Below are 26291 nucleotides of genomic sequence, written 5' to 3' on the forward strand. Positions count from 1 at the left end.
TAAAAGTGCTGTGGTTTGACATTAAAAAGTGAGAGTGAGGCCAAATTTTGTCAGAGAAAAACTTCAGTGCTGCACTTTGAAGTATTGGAGGCCAGTGCCAGGTAATAGGCAGGAGAGATTCCCAAGTTGGGGACGTGATGGGTACCTTGGAGCAGAAGTTGTCCTCATCTCTCCTACTGGCTGAGAGGTAGCAGTTCCCAGTCACTCCCTGTTAGTAGCCTCCTCGTGTGAATGTAATATTAATGTGTGAGTGCTAAGCTGCTTCAGTCCTGTTGGACTCTGTGCAACGCTATGGACCAGGCTTCCCTGTCCATGGGATTCTCCAGGCAAAAATACTGGAGTAGGTTGCCATGCCCTCCTCCAGGGGATCTGCCCCACCCAGGAATTGAACTTGCATCTTTCATATCTCCTGCAAGGGCAGGTGGGTTCTTTACCACTAGTACCACCTGGGAAGCCTGAATGTAACGTGTCCCTAACTTGTGGCCTTGAGGAAGGATGCCTAACGGGATTCCAGGAGCTGCAGAGTCAAGCCTGCAGGTTTGAGAGAAGAGCAGTCTTAGCAGAATGTCAAGACCTTGAGTTCTCCCTGAAGAGTTCCTTGCCTTTCCTTGAAGGAAGGGATTTAAAGTGCTCCTGCGGCTATGCCACTGCTTTTAATGACTGGGTTTGGGGGAAGAGTGCCACTACCGGGAGCTGCAGGGGTTACTTGGGCAGAGTTGTATTGACTGGTGGGAGAGAAGGGAAGAGCATAATCTTGGGGCCAGGGGTGAGGAACTTTGATGTCAGGCCAGAGAGTCCTGGGTTCCCTGCCCATTCACCCAAATTCAGTTCTTTTTTCTGGGCCCCAACTCCTGTTTGTGGTTGGGCTGGCCTGAAACTGCAATCTGGATTTTTTTTAAAGCCCTGGTTCTGCCCTGGCTCCACACTTGCCCATATTGTGATTGGCAAGCATTCCGGAAACTTTTACTTAACTCTGCCCTAATTAAACGCATCAGAAAAGGAGACTTACACATCACAAGGCTGCCACAAGTTGAGGCTCTTTGTCTGGCCTTGTCTTTCTCAAAGGACAGAGAAGGTTGTCATTTTTCTGGCTGTGGCTGCATGCATGTTGCTACCTGCATCGCTGGCACCCTGGGAGCTTGAGGCTCAGTAATCACAGCTTTCAGCCCTCTTCTTTCTGCTGCTCAAGAGTTCCTGTGAGTCCAGTAGAGCTCAGGAAGATGAGGTGCTGTCTATAGCTACCTTTGAGAGTAAACATAGAGAACTCCTGCCAACTGTTGCCCTCAATGGGACTGGCAGTTTGAGCTGATTTGACCTTGCTTTCAGATGTTGGTTAAATTATCTACTCTCTAATCCTCAAGTACATATTGCCCCTCCCCCTTCTTTTCTAGAAAGATATTTAGGGTTTGGTCCTTAACAAAGATTGCTCAGCAGGCTAAGTATTAATAGGAAATCTTGGGCTGTACCACCTGCTTGGGGAAGCAGTTGAAGTCACCAGCATGAATTCCTGCCCCAGATTTAACTGATTGCTTTCAGTAACCTGTTCCTTAGGAATGATATCAGGTTGATGTGGTGGTGGTGGTGGTGGTTTAGTCGCTAAGTCATGTCCGACTCTTGCAATCCCATGGACTGTAGCCTGCCAAGCTCCTCTGTCCATGAGATTTTGTCCATTTTCCTTCTCCAGGTGGTCTTCCTGACCCAGGGATCGAACCTGCACCTCCTGCATTGCAGGCAGTCTTCTGCATTGCAGGCAGATTCTTTACTTTGAGCCACCAGGAGATTTTAAATTCAGTTTCTGATTTTGCAGGAATCTCTCTTTTCCTAGCCCTAGTTGTGTGCTAGGGTCAAGGGTCAAGGTTTGGGATTTGGCAGGTGGGTGTTTCTGGAGAGTTGAGAATGTGCCTCCTCCTGGATGCTGATCAGCACACAGATTAGTTCTGGGAAGAAGCTGGCAGATAGGCTCTCTAGCCTTGTCAGCTGCCAACATGACTCTCCGGGCCTTAGAGTAGACTCAGTTCTGCTGTGGGCAAACGTGGTCCTGGCTGAGGCCCTGATGTAGAGCAGAGATTGAGATTGCTGACAAATGGAACTTTGGGGGGATGTCTTGTTCTAGGAAACTGGCCTGTGCTTAACCTCTGTTGACAAGAGTCTGGGCCCCTGGGAGACCTTTCCAGATAAGAGTGGTATAATCGACCCAAACATGGTCCTCAACTCATATGGGTATGTGTCTGAGTCTTAAAGGTAAAAAATGGGCAAGGGGGCCCTAAGGAGCCAAGGGACCTGTGGAGTAAAGAGGGAGCCCTTATGGGTTGCAGTCAGATAAGTAGCCATTGAGTGACTCACTGGACTTCTTCCTCGGGTCTGCCTTGGTGTCCCTTCCCCTTGTTGATTCTACCCTTTTTGAGTACATGTCCCGGGATACAGAGAGCGTAGCTTTACCTCTTGTCTTTCATGCATTGACTCAGAAGGTTGCTGACAGGAGGAGCTTCAGAGATCACCTGGTCCTGTCTGCGTTATTCGATGAAGAGACATGTGCAGGGAGGGAATGACCCTGAGCCAAGGTTATGCAGCAGGTCAAGAGCACATGGACAGGGCCCAGGGCTCCTGATTCACAGGCCAGGCATCTTTTCTCTGCCCAGCTCTGCTTCAGAGGGTACAGGTGATTATCCATTCAGCAGATGTTCAGGACTTACCACAGGCCTGATACCTGCCTAGTGATTGGTGTTTAAACCAGGTCAGACATTCAGGGAGTTTGCTGGTGGTGGTGGTCGTAGGAAAGTGGTGACGGAAAGGCAAGGAAACTGATGTCCAAATGGAATCATTGATCACTGAAAGGTCCATCCCACAGAAGGACCCATCTCAAATGACTTAAGGTGTGACTTCTGTCTTCTCAGTCCATGCACAGATTCCCTGAAGGCAGCAACTGTGTCTTCCAAAATTCTTTTGCCTGGTGTGATCACCCTTGTTGATTGTTGCCGATGGAATGAGTATGTTTTGCTGGTGCAGCCTGCCAGAGTAGGATTTGATGCATCCATCAGCCATATAATCATAAAGAATCACTTCTAACAACATCTGGGGACCAGAAGGAGAAACCAAGCAGCTAATCTCATGGGGTGGCCTTTATCCTTTTTACGCTGTCTCTTCTTGGCCTTGGAATTGTAGGGTGGTGCCTAATCCACAGGGAAAGGGACAGAGAGGCAAATCCCTCCCTGGAGCACCCAAACCCCTTTGTTGCCCAGGGGTCCACCCCATAGGCACCCTTGGAACCTGCCCTGCCAGTCTTCAGTCAGCCCAGCCCATGGCAGCGGCTCCTTCTTCGTCTGCCCCCTCTAGTCTCTTCACCACCAAGGTGCCCTCCAGACTTCTTACCAGCACTGGCACTGTCTTTCTAAAATGAAAAACCACCCTGGCCCTCACTACCCTTGACACTTAGTCCTTGACCTGATTTTGCAGCCTGACCTCCTGCCCACCCCACCGCCCCCTCATCACACTTTTACCTCACTGCTAAGCTACTCTTTGTTCCCCAAACCTGCCACCCTCCTTCAGGCCTCTTCACTTTTGCAAGATTGCTCTTCTTGCGAAGTTATTTTCTTCTCTGAAAAACTTCCTCGTACTACAGGACTCAACCTGAATGTTACTTTATCTTTTTAGGTTTCTGTCTACTTGGCACCGACCATATTACAGTGTGACAGACTGATGTGGGGTAGGGGCATCTGGCCTCATCAAACTGCTCCCAGAAGCTGGGATTATTGACCCCTGGGGAGCCCCAGCATCTGGCCTGGCATCTAACACAGGGTGTTCAATACATTTTGGTTGAATGTATGAATGAAGCAGGTGCCCTGTTCTGCTTTTAGATCCTAAATCCTGACAGAGCTTTATGGAGCCCAATTCTGGCAGGCTCCCAGGACTCGAAGCCACTGGACCCCACATGGAACTAAGGGCCACATGTTCAGCTGCTGCACCCTTGAGAAGACAGTTCCATGTTCTTGTGGGAGTCACTGGGAGTGTTGCAGCCCTGAAGTTGCCTCTTCTGGTGTCAAAGCTTTTGGACATTCCTGATGTGAGTATCCTTACGAGACAGCCTCTGACATTAGAGAGCTAGTGCGCTGGGGCCAGCCCATTTTTGTGCAGTACACAGGGTTTTCCTTTTCTTAATCATGGTGTTTGTGGAAGTCCTCTGTGTACATTGATATGTGGGGGACGCAGCAGACAGAGATGAGTGGGACAGTATAACCAGGAACTAGATTAGATAGACACAGAGTGAGTGGAGACTGGGAAAGGAACACTGGTGAATGGAGGATTCGGCTTCCCAAACACTGACCTTCAGTTCCCTGAGGTCCTGGTGTGGAAAAGGGCTGGCTGAAGTGTGGCAAGTTCTCAGCGCCCCCTGGTGGCCCTGGGCTCCCAGCTTTCACTCCATCCTGGACATTTCTGCTCTGTCCTCCTTCCTTGTTGGACACCGTGGCTGTCCTGTCAGTCCAAATGCACTGGAACCTTAGCGACTCCTTGTTGCCTGCAGCTCTGGTTTCAAACTCTGCTCCTTCAGGTGCCCAGAGATGTCCAGAGACCACCATGGCGTGCCAGAGGTGGTGGGCTTAGCCCCTTGCTGTTGGTCAGGTCACCTCATCGTTGATCAGTTTTATGTATGGGGTTCAGGGCAGATTCTTTTGTGGGAAAAGTTGAAGGCTTTAAAAAATGTGAAAGCCAGCAAGTGATAACCCCACTTCTTTATATATCCTAGGCCCTTTGTTGGTCTGTTCCTTCTAGCAGCCCCTGATGGCCTTTCCTTTGGGCCAGCCCCTTCCAGGCTGTGCCACCCTCCCTACTTTTCCTTGCCCTTTCAGTTTCTTCACAAACACTTCACGTAAAAGCCTTCCTAGCCTGCCTCAGCCCATGTGGTTTTGTTCACTTGATGTATTAAAGAAAGACCAGAAGTGGGATTTTATTCAGGAAAACTATTGTGATAAGGGAAATTAGACCTCAGTATAGAATTGTGTTTAATTATGAATACAGCAAGGAAAAGTGAAGCTTTGTAGCCAAGGAGTGGTGTGTATGTGTGTGTATGTATGTATGTAAAATTAAGAAGAAACATCAGGCTAAGGGAGATTTTAGCATACTGTCCTGGCTGATTCTCTCTGAAGGCAGCCCAGGTGGTCAGACATCGTCTAGGGAGTGTTGGGGAATGAGGAGCCTGGTGAGATATCCAGACTGATCACATAGCGAGGGTGTAAGATTCTGGGTAGTAAACCAGTGTAGCAGCAGAAATCGTGCTCAGGAGGATGAAGCCTGGGGACAGGCCTAGTTGCAAAGTGGCTCAAAAGAGACTGACTAATGTTTGGTTAAGAAGAGAATCTTGACCAAGCTGGGGAACCACACATGACCTTTGACACAATTTGTGATGCTAGTTTTGTGGGGTGTTGAACAAAGCTAGTGAAGGTGATGGAATTCCAGTTGAGCTATTTCAAATCCTGAAATATGATGCTGTGAAAGTGCTGCACTCAATATGCCAGCAAATTTGGAAAACTCAGCAGTGGCCACAGGACCGGAAAAGTTCAGTTTTCATTCCAATCCCAAAGAAAGACAATACCAAAGAATGCTCAAACTACCACACAATTGCACTCATCTCACACGCTAGTAAAGTGATGCTCAAAATTCTGCCAACTAGGCTTCAGCAGTACGTGAATTGTGAACTTCCAGATGTTCAAGCTGGTTTTAGAAAAGGCAGAGGAACTAGAGATCAAATTGCCACATCCGCTAGATCACTGAAAAAGCAAGAGAGTTCCAGAAAAACATCTATTTCTGCTTTATTGACTATGCCAAAGCCTTTGACTGTGTGGATCACAATAAACTGTGGAAAATTCTTCGAGAGATGGGCATACCAGAGCACCTGACCTGCCTCTTGAGAAACCTGTATGCAGGTCAGGAAGCAGCAGTTAGAACTGGACATGGAACAAGAGACTGGTTTCAAATAGGGAAAGGAGTACATCGAAGCTGTATATTGTCACCCTGCTTATTTAACTTCTATGCAGAGTACATCATGAGAAACGCTGGGCTAGAAGAAACACAAGCTGGAATCAAGATTGCTGGGAGAAATATCAATAACCTCAGATATGCAGATGACACCACCCTTATGGCAGAAAGTGAAGAGGAGCTAAAAAGCCTCTTGATGAAAGTGAAAGGGGAGAGTGAAAAAGTTGGCTTAAAGCTCAACATTCAGAAAACAAAGATCATGGCATCTGGTCCCATCACTTCATGGGAAATAGATGAGGAAACAGTGGAAACAGTGTCAGACTTTATTTTTTTGGGCTCCCAAATCACTGCAGATGGTGATTGCAGGCATGAAATTAAAAGACGTTTACTCCTTGGAAGAAAAGTTATGACCAACCTAGATAGCATATTCGAAAGCAGAGACATTACTTTGCCAACAAAGGTCCGTCTAGTCAAGGCTATGGTTTTTCCAGTAGTCATGTATGGATGTGAGAGTTGGACTGTGAAGAAAGCTGAGCGCCAAAGAATTGACACTTTTGAACTGTGGTGTTGGAGAGGATGCTTGAGAGACCCTCAGACTGCAAGGAGATCCAACCAGTCCATTCTGAAGGAGATCAGTCCTGGGTGTTCTTTGGAAGGAATGATGCTAAAGCTGAAACTCCAGTACTTTGGCCACCTCATGCAAAGAGTTGACTCATTGGAAAAGACTCTGATGCTGGGAGGGATTGGGGGCAGGAGGAGAAGGGGACGACCGAGGATGAGATGGCTGGATGGCATCACGGACTCGATGGACGTGAGTTTGAGTGAACTCCGGGAGTTGGTGATGGACAGGGAGGCCTGGCGTGCTGCGATTAATGGGCTCGCAGAGAGTCGGACACGACTGAGCGACTGAACGGAACTGAACTGAAACTGCTAGGGCGCAGGGTGTGCTTCTTCCTTGCTTATGTCTGCTCAGCACCTAAGTCAGTGACACAGGTGGGTGTACCCGAAGCGTCCAGCAGGGGGCAGTGCTCACTTGCAGATGACCATGTCGTGACGCACAGGCAGGGGCGGGAAACCTGTTTTTTTAAACTTTCCACAAACGTATACCCAGAAAGTCACCCCCTTACCTCACCCTCCAAGCAGCTAGGGATGCCAGTCAGGCCCGAAGAGGGGAGGGTGTTGTGGCTGCTCTGAGGCTGGGCAGTGGTGTTGGTGGGGCAGGAACCACTTTGGCCTGCCCCCTCCTCGTGTGCCCAGAACCCTCAGTAGGAGCTGGCCAGCAAGAACCTTGAGGGCAGGAGGCAGCCTCTGCCGCTGCCCTCTGGGGAGGGAGGGAGCCATGCAGTTCCCTTTTCCCATAGCCCCAGAGCAAGTGAATTTCCGGCCTGGGGCCGGATGGGGGCAGGGAGTCCTATCCCAGGAAACAGATGGGCAGCCTCAGAGCAGAGGGAAATGGCAGCTCTACCGCTTCCTGCCATCCCACTTGGCCAGCATTTATCCGGGTGTGAGGAGAGGGTTGCCTGGAGCAGGGAGGCTCTCCAGCCGGCCCCCGGCCTTTTAGTGTAGCCTCTGTTGCCGACAGGCCACATCTGGAACGGGACTTGGCGTCCCCTCTCCGGCTGGAGTTGAAGCTGAACAACTCCAGAAGGGCAATGATCTAGCAGGGAGGACTCCCAGAGTTAGCCTCTGGGGGCCTGCCTTTGTCATTTTAAAATAAAGATGAGGACTGTCACCCATCCCCTCAGGCTGCCGTCAACGCTCGGGGAGGGGGGTAGAGCTGAAACAACTTGTCGTCTTGCGCCAGCGCCTAGGCACAGCTCCTGGCACACGGAAGCACTTAACGGTGTGTGTTTCCTGCCCTTCACCCTCTCCTCCTCCCTCGTCGTCGTGTCCTTTAGGGCGGCCACTTGTGTGGGGTGTTGGGGTTGCTGAGGCAGCCCACGTGAGAGGAGCCGGGGAGCCATCGTCTATCTGCTGATGTGGGGGGGCCCGCGGCCCTCCCTTCCTGTGGGTAGACATCGCCTAGAGTGGCCCAGTGGGTAACCCACGGGGGATCCCTGCTTGCCTTGTGTTGGTCCCAGGGTGGTGGCCTTCCCTCCCTCGCCCCCACCCTGCCCCCTACTCCCTGATGGAACTCATCTCCCCAGTGCCCTCCTTCTGAGTCACCCCCCAGGAGTAGTCTTTGGGCCTTGGAGCAGTCCTCCTCAGCTCTGCCTAAGTCATGTGTTCACATGCTTTCCGGAGCTCCCTGGGGATCCCGAGATTTTGACCAGCAAACAGCTAGCAAAAGCAGCTGGGCTGTGGGCGGCAAGGAGCTGGGTGATTCTACAGACCTGGCTCACAACTGCTGATTCGTCAGTGTGTTCAGACTTCCCAGGAGGACCACTGACCTGGAGCCAGACCAGGGAGACTGAGGGAGTGTGGGGTAGGGAGGAATTTGGATTGCTGCCTCACACACCAGCCATCATCCAGAGTGGCCACCTGCAGAGAAGCCTTGGAGCCTGTGTGAGAGGTGGGAGGAGTTGGATGTGGTGGGGGTGGCCAGCCCTCCCTCGAGAGAGGCTGCTGCTGCGCAGAGAGGATTTCTCACGCTGGGACTCTGGGCAGGTCAGATCTTTTTTAATGGCCTCAGTTTTCTTATCCCTGCAGTAAAGTGGGGGCTGGATAATCAACTGATTGATTTCTAAGGCCTCTCCTGGCGTCAGGGCTAGGCGATTCTAGATGTGAGGGCAGAAAGGCCTAGGACCCAAAGGCAGCCTGAGAGAAGGTCCTGGGATGTAGGGGCTGTGGCTGTTTTGCATTCTGTAATTGTCCTGTAATTAAGCAGTCAGCTCAGTCAGTTTGTGCCCTTTGGTTGACACCCTCCTCACTATGGAGAAGACAGATACCTCTGTCTGCTTTTGCTGGGCAGGTGTCAGCAGGGCTGAAAGCCAGAAGAGGATTTCTGAAAGTGGAGAAAACCTCCCACCCAGGAAGTTGGCAGACCTTCGGCTTAGAGAACGTTAAGTTTCCAGAATGCCTGTCAGGACGTTCAGGACTGTTAAGCAGTGAGGGAAGAAGGCCTGCATATGTGCAGAATGAAATCTTTTCTGGTTTTCTGGAGGACTGTTTGGGCAATATCTGGAGAAACCAAAAATGGTCACAGGGCTTGATTCACCCATAGGATTGAACCCTGTAGGTTCAATACTTAAATGAATTCAATGAAAGCATGTGAACACATGACTTAGGCAGAGTTGAGGAGGACTGCTCCAAGGCAGTCCCCTACAGTCCTGTAGAGGACTTAGAAATCAATCAGTTGATTATCCAGCCCCCACTTTACTGCAGGGATAAGAAAACTGCAGCCATAAAAAAGATCTGACCTGCCCAGAGTCCCAGCGTGAGAAATCCTGTAGGGGTACGCAAGCTCACTAAATGCACAAGCATGTTCACTTTAGCACCGTTTATAATTTTAAAACAAAATGGAAACAAACCAAATATTCAGCAGTAGAACTGTGGGCCAGTTATGGTTCATCCTCTTGATGGAATCCAAGGCAGCCGTTCAGGAGCCTGGGTGGATCTTATGTGCTGCTGTGGAGTAGTCCTCAGGATACGGGTGAAATGAGCAAGGTGCTGAGGTTAGCAAAGTGTGGCCCACTGGCCGGAGTCTTGTGGTCTGTTTTTGTATGGCTTGTAAACCATACAAATATAAACTATTTACCTTTTAAAATGGTTGAAAAAAATGAAAAGAAAAATATTTTGTGACACATAAAATTATATTAAATTTTATTTCAGTGTCCATAACATTTTATTGGGACACATCCATACCCATTCATTTAAGTATTGCCTATGGCCGTCACTTCATGGCAAATAGAAGGGGAAAAATGGAAGCAGTGACAGATTTTATTTTCTTGGGCTCCAGTATCACTGCAGATGGTGACTGCAGCCATGAAATTAAGACGCATGTTTACTCTGACAAACCTAGACAGCATATTAAAAGCAGAGACATCATTTTGCCAACAAACATCCATATAGTCAGAGCTATGGTTTTTCCAGTAGTCATGTATGGATTTGAGAGTTGGATCATGAAGGCTTGATGCTTTCAAATTGTGATGCTGGAGGAGACTCTTGAGAGCCCCTTGGATTGCAAGGAGATCAAACCAGTCAATCCTAAAGGAAATCAGTGCTGAATATTCATTAGGAGGACTGATGCTGAAGCCGAAGCTTTGATACTTTGGCCACCTCATGTGAAGAGTCTACTCATTTGCAAAAGACCCTGATGCTGGGAAAGATTGAAGGCCAAAGGAGAAGGGGGCAGCAGAGGATGAGATGGTTAGATAGCATCACCAATTCAGTGAACATGAATTTAAGCAAACCCTGGGAGATAGTGGAGTACAGAGGAGCCTGGTGGGCTACAGTCTGTGGGGTCACAAAGAGTCAGACACAACTTAGACCAACAACGACAACTGAATGCTACAGTCTTGCTACTACAGAGTAGAGTAGTTGTGACAAAGCCTAAAATAGTATCTGGCCCTTTATAGAAAAATTTTGCCCACTGCTGGCATATAGTATTCCTTTTGTGTGTTGACATGTCTAGGTTAACTGGTTGCGATTTTCCCTCTGGAGGTGGTTACCCTTGTGGCGAGATGGGGGCAGGACAGGAGACTTGGATTTTACGTCTTTCTGTTCTATTTTGATTTTCTAACCTCTGTGTGTACTTATTTTATTTTTTAAAGTCAGTGGAGCTTTTGTTGGGGATATCATGGAATGTTTTTTGTGATTTTATGCCTTTTTTTTTTTTTAATCTCATCCAGGAAAGGAGAGCAGAAGAAACATGGCCTGGTGTGAGGTTTTCCTTTCTTTCCAGGCAGGGACCACCTGCCTGCTCTGTGGTCCTGCTGTGGAAACTGGTTCAGCTGTAGCACTCTGAGGCATTTATTTGGGCTTCTGCTGCCTTGGCTGGCCCCATCCTTCCCTGGCCTGCTCCCCCGGGGAGTGAGTTCTACAGGCCACAGAGGCAGCCAGCCCCGGGCTCCTGCACCAGGGTCCTTCTCTGATACTCCAGAACAGCGTCCCGAGGGAGAGGCTCTGCAGTTGGCTGCTCTAGCTTCATTCTTGAGAAATTTCTTTAGTCAGGGAAGTACGCAGAGGGATTGAGTGCTTTCCAGGTGGCACTAGTGGTAACCTGCCTGCCAGTGCAGGAGACCTAAGAGACACAGGTTCGATCCCTGGGTCGGGAAGATCCCCTGGAGGAAGGCACGGTGACCCACTCCAGTATTCTTGCCTGGAGAATCCCATGGACAGAGGAACCTGGCGGGCTGCAGTCCACAGCGTTGCAAAGAGTCCGACGTGAGTGAAGTGACTTAGCACGCATGCACAGAGAGACTGGCAGCCTGGTCCTACTTGAATGGCAGGAAGGGCCGTGTGCCAAGAATAGCAGCTCTCCCAGAGGCCAGTTTGGAGGCAGAAGAGAGAATGGCAGAGCCTGGTGGGAAAGGGTAAGGGTCACAAGAAGGTTAGGATGGTATAGTGAGCTGGAGGGGCTCTTGGAGGCCCTATGGTCCAGATGGCTCATGGCTCAGGAGGGAAACCAGGCCAGAGAGAAAGCATTTGCCCCAGATTCCTCAGCCAGTGGGCTGGCAGAACTGGGCTCAAGACCAGGTTTCTTGACAACCATCAGCAAGCGGACTCGAGAGCTCAGATTATGGGCATTCTCTACTCCACCTAACCACAGCCGTGAGGGTGGGAATCCCCAGGCAGGTGTAAACTCCTGCCTGGTCCATCTTGCTTTGTAGTCAGGGGTCATATATCACCCACCCACTTGTTAGACAGACACCTAAGCCCCTACCAGCTCTGGCTGCCGTGTGTGTAGTGGGCTCAGTAAATGTCAAGTGGAGAGATATTGTGAGCCACTGGAACACCCACTCAGCCAACCGGAACTCCCTTGGGGATTTGTTAATGAGGCTTCCTCCTCCATAGCTTCCCCCCAACCCCGTGTGCTGACTGCACCCAGAGCCCTTTCGTCTACAGTATACCCGCCACCCCCATGCTCAGGGTCATGCCAGTGGCTTGGCTGGCCCCTAGGCCCCAGGCACTGCCGGTGTCAACACTGGGAGGCCCAGTGTCATGGTCTTCTGCTGCGTGACAGCCAGAGGACTAAGCCACCAGAGCTCTGGACTCCTCCCCTTGTGCCAGGTCAGGTCATGGCTGGTGCTTCCTCTGAGGAGTCCTTGTCAGTCCCCTGTGGAGCCGTAGTCACATGCCCTGTAGGAACCCCTGCTCTTTTCTAACCACTCAGCTAGGGGTTCCAGCTGGGGCTCTTCTCTACTTGTATATACCAGAGCTGTGCTATGTAATACAGTAGCCACTAGCTGCATTCAGACTTAAATTATTAAAATGAAATAAAACCAGAAGTTCAGTTCTCCTTGTCACACCAGCCACACCTCACGTGTTCAGTAGCCATGTGTGGCTAGAGGCCGCCATCCTGCACAGCACAGATGTGATGTGTTTTCTTCGCTGCAGAGAGTTTTGTTAGCTGATTTCTATAGAGTGGTGGTTCTCCATCGGGGCAGTTTTGCCTCCCAGGGAACCCTGGGCAATGTCATTTTGGATGGTTATTCTTGAGGAAGGGTGCATCTAGCTTATGGTTGTAGTGAGTAGAGGCCAGAGATGAGAGCGGAGGTGGACATTCAAGCCATGGGATTGATCTCATCTGTGGCTGTGCAAATGCTTTTCCACAGGTCCCTTTGATACCTGCTCCAGAAGGAGCCTGGGCCAGGCCAGGGACCTAACCGTAGAAGTAGAGGAATTGCCCCAAATTCTGTTTCCCATTTCCCCTCCCTGACTCCCCAGGACCCCCAGATGGGATTGCTGATGTGTTTTTAACAGAGAAAGAACACCAGACTTTCCGACTAGTTTCAGGAAGGAATCTCCATAAATGCTAAGCAAAATGTAGGCAGCTTATACTATAGGGCCTGGCCACGCCTTGGTCACATCACACAGAGGCTCAGGTTAAAAATATTAAGACAGAAACTGTTGGCAGATCTGTCACCAGGGGGCCAAGCACAGAGCTGCCTTTCAGGAACTCTGAAGTGTGTGTGAGACTGTTTTAATGTCCAGCCTTGCTTCTCCCAGGACCCAGAAGGGTGTAAGAGGAAGCCAAGGAGGGTTCCTGTCCTCAGGAGTTTTCTGCTCTGCCAAGGCTCCTTAGCATTTGCTGAGGGAAAGGTCAGGGTGAATGAATGAATAGTCCAAGTTATTTAGTATCTCAGAAGGTAACACGACATGCCTTTTTTGTGAGGAAAAAAAAAAAAAAAGTGTATGGAAACCCAGGGCCTAGCTCTTGGCTCCCAGAACCTTTTTACAGAGTGAATGAAAAGGAAAGAACAAAGCCCATGGGACTGAAGAATCATATCAAGTGACATCCCTCTAAAACCAGAAAAACTAGCCTGGGCCTGCCAGACAACACTGGGGTCAGGGTCACTGCCAAGGAGACGTGGCTGCTTTATAGGGGTCAAGGGAGGGCCATTGGGAATGATGGCTCATCACATACTCTTCACATAACTCTGTATAAAGACATTCACCCCAAGAAGCTCCCTAACAATGACTGTGTAACCTGGGAGGGTAGCCAGAGAGACTAGGGAGGAGCTTAAGGGAAAGATCTCAAGTAGTAGCAGTGGACCAGGGTGGGAGGCCTACCTGGACCCCTGGTTGGAACTCCCCCAGGAGCCGGGGGAGATGGTGAAGGGCATGTAGAGGGAAGGGAAGGGTAGAGCTGATGGAGGAGGGAGCCCCTAACAGGGCCATCACCAAACTGGGGATGTTTCTGAAGGCTGGCCATAGGCACAGTCCTCACTTTGAGAACTGGCAGACTGTTTGGAGAGCCTGGGGAGAGCAGGGCAGAGTTAGAAGAGAGGGGAGAGCAGGGCAACTAGCTCTTCAGGAAGCAGCTTTTCAAATTTCAGAATAGAATGAATTGGGGTGATCTTAAGGGGCAAACTGTCCAGGATAGTCAGGAAGTTCTTAGAAATAAAAGAAAGTAATCAATCCCTTAAAGAAAAGAAGGCAGTGACCAGAAGCTGATATAGCTACCAGGGAAGCTCTCTGTTGAAGGAAATGGGAAAGCAGTTAAATGGGAAGGAGGACATAATAACCAAAGATGAAGCAAGAATATGGTCCAGAAGTCACCAGAGTGACCTGAAGCTTGCAGTGAAAACTCAGGATGACGGAAATGACTGATGCACATATTTGGGAAAAACAATGAAACAATGCCCGGTTCCAGAGGCCAGTGGTGTAACCTGGGGTAGGGTGGGGGATTCTTGAGTCCTAACTTTGTTTCTAGTTTTTTCTTTTGAACTTGAAAAAGAATTAATGGTGGTAGAAGAGACTTGACCCAGTTTCGGTGATTCATCTCCTGAATTGGGCAAGTTTTGTCCTGGTGTGCTGAGGCTGTGGTTGGTGACCTACAGGTCGTACTTGGAAAAGTTTGTTCTCTTTTTTTTAAAATTTATTTTATTATTATTTTTGGCTGTTGTGGGTCTTGGTTGCTGCACGTGAACTTTTCTCTAGTTGAGGTAAGCAGGGGCCACTTTCTCGTTGCAGGGTGCAGTTCTCATTGCCTTGGCCTCTCTCTTTTTTATTTATTTATTTTTTGCCGTGGCTTCTCGTGGAGCACAGGCTTTAGGCACACCGGCTTGAGTAGTTGCAGCACGTGAACTCAGTGGTGCAGGGGCTTCGTTGCTCCAAGGCGTGCGGAATCTTCCTGGACCGGGGAGCAAACCCGTGTCCCCTGCATTGGCAGGCAGATTCTTGTCCACTGCACCTCCAGGGAAGCCCAGGGTTCATTCTTGATTCTTTCCCATGCCAAACCCTGTATGGACCTTGGGGAAGGCCCCTGCTCTTGACCTCGTTCTTTTCGTGATTTGGATTTGTGTCTTGGGACTGTTGACAGTGGTACTGGCAGAGAACAGGCCAGGGGGAACAGGATTGAGATTTTAGGAGCTCTTCACTGGCGGAGCAGAAACAGTGGGCCAGCTCTGGGAAGGCGGAATTCACCAGGGAAATGTCAGGGACTTCTTTTGGGAAAGTAACAGTGCAGGTAGAGTTTGGGGCTTGTGGTTTAGCAGCAACATGGGGGAGAAGAACTCCTGAGGTTTTGCTGATTGCAAACCCTGTATACGTCAATTCAGGAGGATGTGGCTTCCAGAGCTGGTGTGGGCTCAGGCTCCTCTGACCAACCCTCGGTGGGGGCCGGGAAGTGAGACTCCAGGTTCCTTGAGCCTAACTGCGTGCCACCTTCTCAGAGCCCTGTGGTCAGAACAGATGGTTCCAGCCTCAGAGTTCTTCAGTTTGGGGAAATTTCATTTTATTTCTTTTGTAATTTTCACCCCTTTATTTTATTTCTCCCCTTCAGTAACTCATTATTAGTCAGATTTTGGACCTCTTAAGTTGGTCTTCTGATTTTCTCTCTTTTTTTAATACTATTATCCATCTCTTTATGTTCTCCTTTTTGAAAAATTTCTTCTAAACTTAGGTTGAATTTTTTCTTTGACTATTTGTACTTTTAATTTCTAAGAGTTCTTTTTTGTTCACTGAATGTTCATTAAAAAAAAAAAAAGAGCATCTGGTCCTGTCTGATCTGATCTGTTAATGCCTCTTTCCATTTCCATATGTTATGTGTTAACATATCTTAACTGCTGGGTTTTTCTTTTTGTCCTCTTCTCTTTGTTCTGGGTGTTCATACCTTTAAAAAAAATCCCTTTGCTTTTATTTCAGTGGGCTTTTTGACAGGAAACAGTTTAATCCACTTTATCTAATTGCATGTTTATTCTTTTAAGCTTTATATATCTTTTTAAGTGTGTCTTTTAAGACATTTTAATGTGATTGATGGATTTTAAAACATCCAATATGAGAGTCTGAATCTTAATCAGGGAGTTTAGCCAATTATATAATTACTATAATTGCTATTCTATTAGGACTTACTTCTTCCATCTTATTTAATGCTTTCTACTTATCGTGTATTCTCACTACTTTTTTGTTTCTTTCCTTTCCCGTTCCTTTATTGTGTAGATTGAATTTTCTTCTGCTGGTTTGAAAGTTATATATTCTTCTTGTGGTTCCTTCTCATTTATTTGGCCCCATACCTTACCTCATTACTGTCTTGGGTCTTAAGAGTCTCAGCATCATCCTGCCTTTTTCCGTTCTCTTCACCTGTGCTGGTCCTGTGACATCTTCAGGGCTGGATTCTGTGGGGGACAGCAGCCCTGTTCCTTTGCCACCTTGCTCGGAACTGGACCAGGCTCCTTCAGGGCTCTCCTGGAAGGGACTCCCCTGCTCAGCAGGAGCAGGAGGTCCTATGCACATTTGGCGGCTGGTAGGTTCCCAGGAGGGAGCAGGAGGATGGACGAGTCTGCGAGCTCTGCTGCACGGCTGGGAGCCCCAGACCTTCTGAAGCTCTTCCACAGCCTGTCTCTGAGACTTCTGCTCCCTGCTTCCAGCTTCACTCTCAGATGCTGTGCAGAGCGGTGTCCCACAACCCACAGAAGGTGGGAAACAAATGAGGAGAGGGAGCTTTGGCAGGATGATAGGGAGTGGCAGGGACTAGGTGGAGATGGCGCGGGCACAGCCCATCCAAGAAGGCAGCCGTTGCTCAGCACCACCAACTCAAGTCAAGCAGCAGCGTGGCCCCCGCAGTGCCAGAGCTTTTGAGAGAAACCAGAACATTGGATTTTCTATGTGAAACCTCCCATAACATCTTACAGAAGAACTCAAATGAACTTTTGGGCAAACCTAATGTTTTTTGACTTAAAAATGTTTATAACCCCCATGTAGGCCACATGGAGAAGACTCTTGAGAATCCCTTTGACTGCAAGGGGATCAAATCAGTCAATCCTAAAGGAAATCAACCCTGAATATTCATTGGGAGGACTGATGCTAAAGCTCCAATATTTTGGCCACCTGATGTGAACAGCTGACTCATTGGAAAAGACCTGATGCTGGGAGAGATTAAGGGCAAGAGGAGAAGGGGGGAGCAGAGGATGAGATGGTTGGGCAGCCGCACTGACTCAGTAGACGTGAAGTCGAGCAGATTCCGGGAGGTAGTGGAGGACAGGGAAGCCTGGAGTGCTGCAGTTCATGACTTAGCGACTGAATAGCAACATCAAGGCAGTATAGCACCTCTGGCCCAGACACTGTCCCCAGTGATACCCCTGGTTAGTTCTGTCCTATTACCCTTGACTTTTTCCCCTCCTGGATAAATGTCCCCCAAAGATGTAATTTCCTACACCCCTCCCCTCTTAGCCACCTCTTCTGAGCCCCTTTCCTCTGTCTGCCTGTTAGTCTGGCATCTCAGTTTACCAGTCATGGAAATGGGTCTGGTGTCATTCACACTGTCATGTGCTATTTCTGTTCTGTTAGCCATCCCCCTTGTTTGCGTTATTAATTTATCTACTAAATGAATAACTCGAGGGTAACCATCACTCTTGCCCCGTGGGTGTCGGGCACTAGGGTTTGGTTTTCCTGGAGCCTGTCTGCAGCAAGAGCCCATGAAGCCTGTTCCTAGAAGTCCCGGGAGGGACTCTGCTTGCCTGCTCGCTGGGCTGTGGCTGCAGACACCACGTGCAGGGCCTGGCTCCCTAGTGCCTTGGCCTGCAGAGGGCAGACCTGTGGTGTAGCCCAGAGCTCAGGACCCGGGAGCCTCCTGGGGGGGCCCCCTCCTGCCTGCCCTGGTCTGTCCCTGCCTGAGTGGCTGGAGCCTGCAGCTTTATATACGCTGGGCAGTTGTGTGACTCATTCCTCGGCAGCCCCTCCGATGGGGAAGTGAAACGGCTACACCTGGAGAGGCTTGACCTTTGGGTGACAGCGGAAGTAACTGTGCAAACTCAGGGCTCACTGCCTCCGAGGGAGAAGCCCTCTCTGCAGCCAGGCTGTGAAGAAAGCTCTCACCTGGCCTGGCCTGGCCCCATGTGGCCTCTAGGTTGGGGGCTCTGGTAACGGTTTCTCTTTCCTTCTCCCCCTCAACCCCGCCCCAACACTTCTCTTGGTGACAGCTGGAAGTAGCCGTGGTCACAACCGAGAGAGCCAAACATTTTTACAGCGCCCGGGATGTTCCTGTCACCGTCTACAGCGACGCTGATGAATGGGAGGTCAGTGCTGGGCCCCGGGGCTGGGCTCCCTCGTGTCCGTATCAGCGGGACAAGACAGTCCTTCCTGCAGCCTATGGTCCTGGCGGCCGGGGCAGACAGGCTAGGCTCAGGTCCGCAGCCAGGGCCTCTGGGCAGAGGCGATGAGGAAAACATCTGTCTAGCTTCTGGCCTGCAGGAGGCCCGCAGTCTCCTCCCACCCCAGGCAGAGCTCAGCATTGGCCCCGTGCCTGGGGTTGAGTGTCCTTGTACTTATCTGGGCTGATGAAACCACAGAGGAGCCCTGTTCCCACCACCCTCATCCACGTGGCTCCCAGCGTCAGGGCCGCCGGGAACGCCTCACTTCCCACGGCTGCCGGGCTGCCCTGCTGCTCTCCCGCGCCGGGGCAGGCTCTGGTCGATTCACCAGACGTCAAGTGTGGGCCCCACAGGGGTGCCCTGCCAGGCATTTTTAAACATTCTCAGCCTAGAACATTTCTGGCTGGCCTGTCTCCCCGCCGCCCCCCGCCCCCTCCGTTTCTCACCGCCCAGAGCCTTTCCACTGGCTTGGACAACCCAAGCATCCGCCTCAAGCAGACAGGCCAGGACTTCCCTGCCAGATGTCAGTCCTCTTGAAAACCAAACCATAAAGGGAATAACTCAGAGAGACAAGGGGTGTTTGTTTCCTCAGGCCTGGTTTCTCTCAGGCCGTTGGCGTCGCAGCCAGGGTTCACCAGCGTAGCTGCCAAAGGGGTGGCGGTGAACTGGGGTGGGGGGGCGTTTGGGTGGTCTCCCTTGGGTTCCTGACTCAGTGCCCCAGGTCTGTGTTGGCCCTCAAATCGCACCGGCCCCTCCTCCCTCCACTCTGAGGGTGGCCGGCCCAGTGACCCCACTTCCTTCGCCCTGCCAGATGTGGAAGTGCCGATCCGACCCAGTTCTCCACATTGACCTGAGGAGGTGGGCGGACCTCATGCTGGTGGCGCCCCTTGATGCCAACACTCTGGGGAAGGTGGCCAGTGGCATCTGTGACAACTTGCTTGTGAGTGACTCGCCGGGCCTGCCTGCCTCCCGGGGCCATGCTCAGCATGGGCTGCTGCTGCTGCTGCTAAGTCACTTCAGTCGTGTCCGACTCTGTGCGACCCCAGAGACAGCAGTCCACCAGGCTCCCCTGTCCCTGGGATTCTCCCGGCAAGAACACTGGAGTGGGCAGCTGCAGGCTTCTTCTGAACAGTCTTCTCACCTGGGAATCTCTGTATGGTGGGCTGGTTTGCTCAGAACACAGTCCCCTGGACCGCCCTCCACTTGGCCTACTTGTGCTCCAGCAGGTGGCCAGATGGCCTGGGTCCCGATGGGTGGACTTGACTTGCGAGTGCCCTCTGAGGTGTGCACCCCTCAGGCCCCTGGGTGCTCATGCCCATGGGCTGCCCTCCACATGCTTTCCCCCTGGTCTCCCTGCCCAGCTCTGTTGCTGGTCCCACTTAGCTCTGCCTTCCCACTAAGACCTGGCTATCCATGGGGGCAAACAGATAAGAGTGTTTGCCTCCTCATGCATGTCCCAGGCACACTTATCTCTCTCCTGTACTTTTAACCAAAAGGCTGAGAGGTAGTTTCCCTGAAATTGTGGGAAATTAAAGGGGAAGAAAGGAGACAGGGCAAGAGGCTCGAGGTGGAGGAGAGGAATAGAAGTCCAGCTGTAGAGTGGGGATCATCTTCGGCTTGAAGGACCTCCAGGGAGCTGCTGTCCTTAAGGAGCCTTTGTTTACATGAACATACTGGGAAGACTGGGTGTGTTCCCTATCCTTCCCACCTCCTTCGTGTCACCCTCCTTCCCTCATTCTTCCAGCTTTTTTACCTGCCAGGGACCAGGCCCTATGTGGACAGACACACGGGACACAGGGAGCTGACAGTCTGGAAGGAGAGGGTTTGGCCTATGCTCTGGTATGTGGTATGTCGGTCCTTTGACAGTGGAATCACCATGTTGCACAGTATCCGGCATACAGTAGGCATTCAGTAAAGGCTTATTGCATGTAATAATTACTGAGGTAATCAGTAATTTTACTTCCGCTAACAGCAGAAGGTTTTCCGAGTTTAATATGCTGAAATGACTAACTAAGCTGGGTCGAGGTTTTGGGGGCTTAGATAAGGGGTTAGTCTCTTTGCTTGTTGATGGGTGCTTAATGTGCTTCTCAGAGAAGCTGCTAGTGATTTAAGCATCATTTGAATTAGAGCACAGGTGGTTAGAAGAAGAGCAAGACACAGATCGTGTGGCAGGAACAGGGGTGGGGGAGTGCAGAGGAGGGCGGGCTTGGGCCGTGTTGTCAAGAATGCTGGTGCCTGGTTGACAGGACATCAGAACGGGTCAGGCTCCTGGTCACTTTCATCTAGGTGCCTCAGCACTGTATGTAACCAGCACCATCTCACCAAATGTCCAGGCTTTCCTCAGCCAGCTGATGTGACAAGGCACGCTGACCTCTAGGAGCTAAGCCCCGCCCTGGGCCAACTCTCTGAGAACTCCTTGCTCTCTCCCAAAAGCTCTGCTTTCCTCTTTTCTTCAGAGCTGCCAGCGCTCCCTGGAATCTTTGGAGTTCCCCCCTACTGAGTTGGCTGAGCAGTAGAATATGTTCCCAAGACCAGGCCTGAGGCCCTTTGCCTCAAAGGTTTCACTTGAAGGTGCAAGTATTTCAAAGAACCGCAAATCCTACAAAGTTTAAGCTGTTGTCGTCATGGTCTGTGGCTCTGTTCTCTCTCGAAAGATGTTTTTTCCTTATATTCTCCCAAAGGAGCTTGCCCTGCTTCCCCTCTCCTCTAAACCTTCTCCTTGAAATTGGGGTGCACACTGTCTAGGTCTTAGGGTGCACTGGAGCCGTGTGCTAAGTATGAACCTATGTTCCCAGTCTCTGGGCCCTGGGCCTGGGTGACATGCATCTCTGTCTATCCTCTGGCCCACTCAGGCTCTGGCCCTTCTTTGTGCTAAATAACCAAGCAGATCCAAAAAGAGGAGATAACTTCCCTGGGTTACCTGTCTAGCTGGCAGCTGGTCTCCTATCCCAGATCCAGGCCTTCTCTCAGCCCAAGCGGATTCCCAGGGGCAGAGCCTGAGGTGCTACATACAGCATTGGCCAGACAGAAATGACCGTGGGAACTGATGCCTCCTTTCAGTCCTCCTGCCGCCAGAAGGTTTGCTGGAGCTGTGGTTTGTCCAGGAAGCGCTGAGCTTTGTGATGAGATGGGAAAAGCTGGAGACGTATGGGGCACAGAGGGGTTGAGTTTCTGCTCTGGTGGGCGTGCTTTGCTTTGAGGGCATTTAGAAACTCCAGCCCTGCCACCACCCACCTCACACGGAGTCAGGGGACTCTTCTAGGTATGCTCATGGCTTCTGCAGAAACAGCAGGTGGCACGGGGCCAAGAGGAAGTGTGGACTGAAACTGTCCACTCACAGCTGGGTTGCCCCACTGCGAGGACTTGGTGGGGAGACAAGCGCTGTGTCTGAGATGACGCGAGCAGCCAGGGCCCGAAGCTGTGTGCTGACCCGCTTCCTTCCTGTCGCAGGAGAGGCCAGGGGCCCTGAGGAGGGCAGGCATTTTCCCTGGCCCGTCCGTGGCATTGTTCTCTAGACTCCCCCTCTTTTCCCAGACAGGCTCCCCTTCAGGGAAGCAGTGTGCCCACCACTGGCTCCCTGAGGGGCCCACAGCCCAGGCAGAGGTGCCTGGAGCTGTCAGAGCCCAGGGGAGTACACTGCTGTGGGCCCCTGAGCTTAGTTCCCTCCAAGGCAGCCCCTGGCCCAGGGAGCCTGTCTGTAATAATAACAGGACCTACTATTTCTAGAGCCTGTATCTGTGCCAAGCCTGTGCAAAGAGCTTTATAAGCATTCTCACCCTCCATCCACACGACCACCCAGGGAGAGGGCTTTTGCAGAGAGGAACCTCAGACTTCTGTCATGAAAGGACTTGTTCAAGTTCTCATGGCTAGTCACAGCAGAGAGCACAGCGAGATTTGAACCCAAGTCCGTGTGACTGCAAAGCTTACAGCGCTGAAGACTCCGTGAGCTGGTCTGTCCTTTTCATAGCTGCTCTGGTATTGACTTGGAGGGGCCTGGCAGCGGGAGGTAGTGAAACCACATGAGGCAGTGGAGGACTTGGGTGCTGTGCAGAGCTTCCCCCCAGATCACTGTCTGGGTGTCACCCTGGGTAGCGGCTCACCTCCTGGAAGTGCAGCTTCCCCTCGGTGACGTGGGACAGCAGCTTCTTTACAGGGTCACAGGGCGGGCTCATGAGATAGCACGTGGGAGAGGGTCTGGTCCCGTGGAACCTGTTCTCATGGCCACGCTTTAGTTGGCCTCAAGTAGAGCTAGTGTGGGGTAGACGGGCCCACCTGCCTGGCAGCCTGGTCCTCAGCTTTGCAAGAGCTGCTACGAGGTATGGCTGGCTGTAGGGAAGACAGATGCTTGGGCACCAGGAGCCCTTTCTACACAGAAGTGGAGGTATGCTTGGAGGTGGCTGGGTCATGGCCAGCGTTAGTGGAGCAGCTCCTGTATGTTGGGCCCTATGTCAGAGCCTAGGGGGAGGTGGGAGGGACCCAGAGACACATCCTCTAAGTAATGAGACAGCAGACAGTGGCCCCCAGGCCCACAGCTGGCTGTAGCCTGGAAGCAGTGGGTAACAGGTGGGAAGTCTGGGGAGGGGTGGCAGGCAGAGCAGCAGGCACGCCCGTCCTTCTTCACAGACCTGTGTCATCCGGGCCTGGGACCGCAGCAAACCCCTACTCTTCTGCCCGGCGATGAACACCGCCATGTGGGAGCACCCCATCACCGAACAGCAGGTGGGCCAGCTCAAGGCCTTCGGCTACATCGAGATCCCCTGTGTGGCCAAGAAGCTGGTCTGTGGAGACCAAGGTGGGTGTCTGGCCAGGCTCACAGCTCATTCCCGCAGCCTCATATCCCAGCCCGTTGTGACCTCCAGCTCAGCTCTCTCACCTGGGAAGTGGAAGTGGTAATTCCTCCCTCTTGGAGTTGTTAGGTAATGTGCCCAGTATCCTTCCTGGCGTGCAGCCCGAACAGTTCAAGGTGGTTGCTGTAACCATTCCTGGGGCCTGTCCTAGGGGCAGGGTGTCTCTGATGGGACTCAACGGATCTGGCTCAGGCCTGGTCCTGGCCTTCTCAGGCACTGGGCTCTGGGTGGCACACTCGGGGAGTGCTGGGCAGGGGTGAGTGGAGGATGGTGCCCTGCCCATCTGCAGGGCCACAAAAGAATTCTGCTCCCTAGGTCTGGGGGCCATGGCTGAGGTGGGCACCATTGTGGACAAAGTGAAAGAAGTCCTGTCCCAGCACAGCAGCTCCCAGCAGAGCTGAACCCAGGATTTCTGTCACTCGCGTCCCTCTGAACTCAGGAGGCGTTTTCAGGCTAAGTCAGTGAAGAAAGTGGACTTTGCCAAAATGTGGTGAGACTTCTGCTTCTGCCGAGTACTGGTCTGGCCTGGGCCTGCTGTGGAGCCTCCCGAGGGCCATGACCTACCCCAGGTCAAAGTAGGCCAAAGGCCCAGGTCCCAACTTCTTCCAACCAGGAGACACCTGCTTTCCTGAGTTCCTCCCCACCTTTCCCTAGGATGGGCACAGCAAGCCAGAGGACAAGCTGCGGAAGTGTGCCTGTGCTCTGGGAAGGGGACCTAAGAGTGACCAAGAAACCTTGATCCATCGTCATGCCCGGGACCTGCTTTTAGAAGGAGCAACTTAATGACACCGCAGCATCAACTGGAGACCCCGGGCCTGTGGAGCTTCAGCTCCTCAGTGGGCACAGGGAGGCCTGTGAGCTGGCCAGACCTTGAGATTTCCCGCAGACCATGCTGTGAGATGGGGTGGCAGAGAATAAAGAAAAGGGGCCTTCTGAGAGGCTGTCCTCCCTTGCAGCCTATCTGTGGTTTAGAGGTCAGAGGCCAGGGAAGGGTCTAGGCTGGCAACTGACCAGCACTCCTTAGTCCTTGCATCATATGGTGGCTTGGGGCAAAGGACTCTGAAGCCAGACAGCCTCTCGTTCCAATCCCAGCTCTGCTGCCTGCCAGCAGTGGGACCTTGGCTTGGGGCTCAGCCTTTCTGACCCTCCCTTTCCTCATCTGTATTATCCTAGCCTCATGGAATTGTTGAGAGGACTTAATAAGATATTGTGTATAAAATGCCCACCCGACTGCCTCTCACGCTGGAGGAGGGCATGGCAACCCACTCTAGTATTCTTGCCTGGAGAGTCCTCTGGACAGAGAAGCCTAGTGGGCTATAATCCATGGAGTCGCAAAGAGTTGGACCTGACTAAAGCGACTAATACTTTCACTGCCTCTCACATAGTAAATGTCAAATAAAATGGAAGTTAAAACTAGATACGTATTCATACCAGTGAGCTTTTCTAACGTTTACTGAAACAGACCGTGTCATTTTGGGAAAAACAAAATCGTGGACCGCAAGCAGATGTGCACTTTATATAAGTGACAGGCACACAGCCAGCAGGGTTGGACCCTGCCCTAGAACCCAGGCCCCTTGCTTCCTGGTGTCGTCCTCATGAGCTTTGCTGTGCCTAAGATGGGGCCTCAGTGTCTGTGCCCGCCTCCGCAGCAGCATACTCCAGAGATAACAAGCTCTGCCCCAGGAGTCCTCCGCTAACCTGCCTTTGACCTACTGCTGTCGGGGGAGAAGCTTGTTTGACTGGAGCTGAAGTTGGGGCTGGCTTCTGGCCCTCTTGACTTCCAGGCTGCTGTGAGTGGCTACCTGCCCTGCATGCCCTCAGACTGCTGAAGGGTAGAAATGCCTTGGAAGGGCCCCAAGTTGGACCATAAAGAAGGCCGAGCACCAAAAAATTGATGCTTTCAAAATGTGCTGTTGGAGAAGACTCTTGAGAGTCCCTTGGACTGCGAGGAGATCAAACCAGTCAATCCTAAAGGAAATCAACCATGAATATTCATTGAAAGGACTAATACTGAAGCTGAAGCTCCAATACTTTGACTGCCTGATTTGTAGAGCCAACTCATTGGAAAAGACCCTGATGGTGGGAAAGATTGTGGGCAGGAGGAGAAGGGGATGACAGAGGATGAAGTGGTTGGATGGCATCACCAACTCAATGGACATGAGTTTGAGCAAGCTCCAGGAGACTCTGGGAGATGGCAGATGGCAGACAGGAAGCCTGGTGTGCTGCAGCCAATGGGGTCGCAAAGAGTCATACACAGTTGAGCGACTGAACAACAGGAGGCCTGCTGGTGGTAACCAAGGCTGCCTCCAGCAGCCTCCAAGAGCCTTTATCTCTGTAGCACTTGACCAAGTGATCCTTTGGGATAAAATTGCCTGAGGGCACTAAAGAAAAGAACTAACTTCTTTTGCTGGGTTGGGGGTCGGGCATGGTTTGTTTAAGTGGATTCCGACTTCCTTCTATCCACATCACCCTTCCTTTCCCTCAGCAATCTCCTAATGAATGGCGAGACTTCCAGTTTTTAAAAAGATCTTTTTGTCCGCATTGCATACAGCATGTGGAATCTTAGTTTGCTAACCAGGGATGGAACCCATGCCCCCTGCATCGGAAGCTTGGAGTCTTAAGCACTGGACCACGAAGGACGTCCCCTGAGACTTCCAGTTTTAGCAGAAAGTGCTACAGAATGCTTGCTGTGTGCAAGGCTCTGTGCTGAGCACTTTAGGGAGGACAGTTGCTCAGGAAACCTGCTACAAGATGCCTGTTTTAAAATGTCACAGGAGTAGAGAAGTTCGTAGGCCTGTCTGACTGCTCAGAGCAGGACTGAGCCTTGTTGACTAGAAGGAAAGATGTCCCAGGAACGTGGACCAGTTGGGAGTCCACCACTCCGTCGTGGCAGTCCTGCATTCTGAAGGAATGAGGATCTGGATGAATGGGCAGGGGCTGGAGAGCCCACCTGTTCCTGAGCCACGCTGGAGCAGAGGAGAGGGCAGTTAGGGCCCTGGCTGCATTTACCCCATCTGCCAGCGGGGTGCTGAGGTGGGAGTGACAACCACCGCCTTCCCCAGGAAAAAGCTCTTGAAGTTGTCATCATCTTGGGTAGGCATGTTTCTCAGAGAAAACGCAAGCTTGGCAGGATCAAACATTTGGTCTGAAATTCTCGCTGTTGTTTGGAGTCTCTCTAGGCTGCCATGGCTGGTGCTGGGCAAGAGGCGGAAGCCTCTGAGGCTGTGCCTCCACTCTGGACCGACTCCAGCTCATCCTCCACACGGCTGATGTGTCCCCC

At 51.4% G+C, this 26291-nt stretch overlaps 1 protein-coding gene and 1 long non-coding RNA gene across 5 annotated transcripts in view; one reads left to right on the plus strand and one right to left on the minus strand.

The window, feature by feature from the left end:
* The window catches only part of LOC120875479, a 24997-nt gene extending 1889 nt beyond the window's left edge, over window positions 1-23108 (minus strand). Inside the window, exons 1-3 of the long non-coding RNA XR_005723970.1 lie at window positions 23038-23108; window positions 22429-22436; window positions 2344-2354 (exon numbers count right to left, since the gene is read on the minus strand). This is a non-coding gene — a long non-coding RNA (uncharacterized LOC120875479). The remainder of the gene's footprint in view (window positions 1-2343; window positions 2355-22428; window positions 22437-23037) is intronic.
* Window positions 1-24427, plus strand: part of PPCDC (phosphopantothenoylcysteine decarboxylase) — a 25646-nt gene extending 1219 nt beyond the window's left edge. For 3 of the 4 annotated variants that reach the window (XM_040257297.1, XM_040257296.1, XM_040257299.1), the window contains exons 2-6: window positions 3855-4060; window positions 17994-18089; window positions 18976-19104; window positions 22788-22956; window positions 23327-24427. In XM_040257297.1, coding sequence (XP_040113231.1) covers window positions 3878-4060; window positions 17994-18089; window positions 18976-19104; window positions 22788-22956; window positions 23327-23412 — 663 coding nt within the window. In that variant the 5' untranslated portion in view covers window positions 3855-3877 and the 3' untranslated portion in view covers window positions 23413-24427. Of the gene's footprint in view, window positions 1-3651; window positions 4061-17993; window positions 18090-18975; window positions 19105-22787; window positions 22957-23326 lie in introns of all 4 variants that reach the window. The other variant, XM_040257298.1, reaches the window with a different exon arrangement.
* Window positions 24428-26291: the final 1864 nt, after the last annotated feature.

Source organism: Oryx dammah, unplaced genomic scaffold (genome assembly GCF_014754425.2).
Source record: "Oryx dammah isolate SB20612 unplaced genomic scaffold, SCBI_Odam_1.1 HiC_scaffold_16, whole genome shotgun sequence".
Classification (NCBI taxonomy): Eukaryota; Metazoa; Chordata; class Mammalia; order Artiodactyla; family Bovidae; genus Oryx; species Oryx dammah.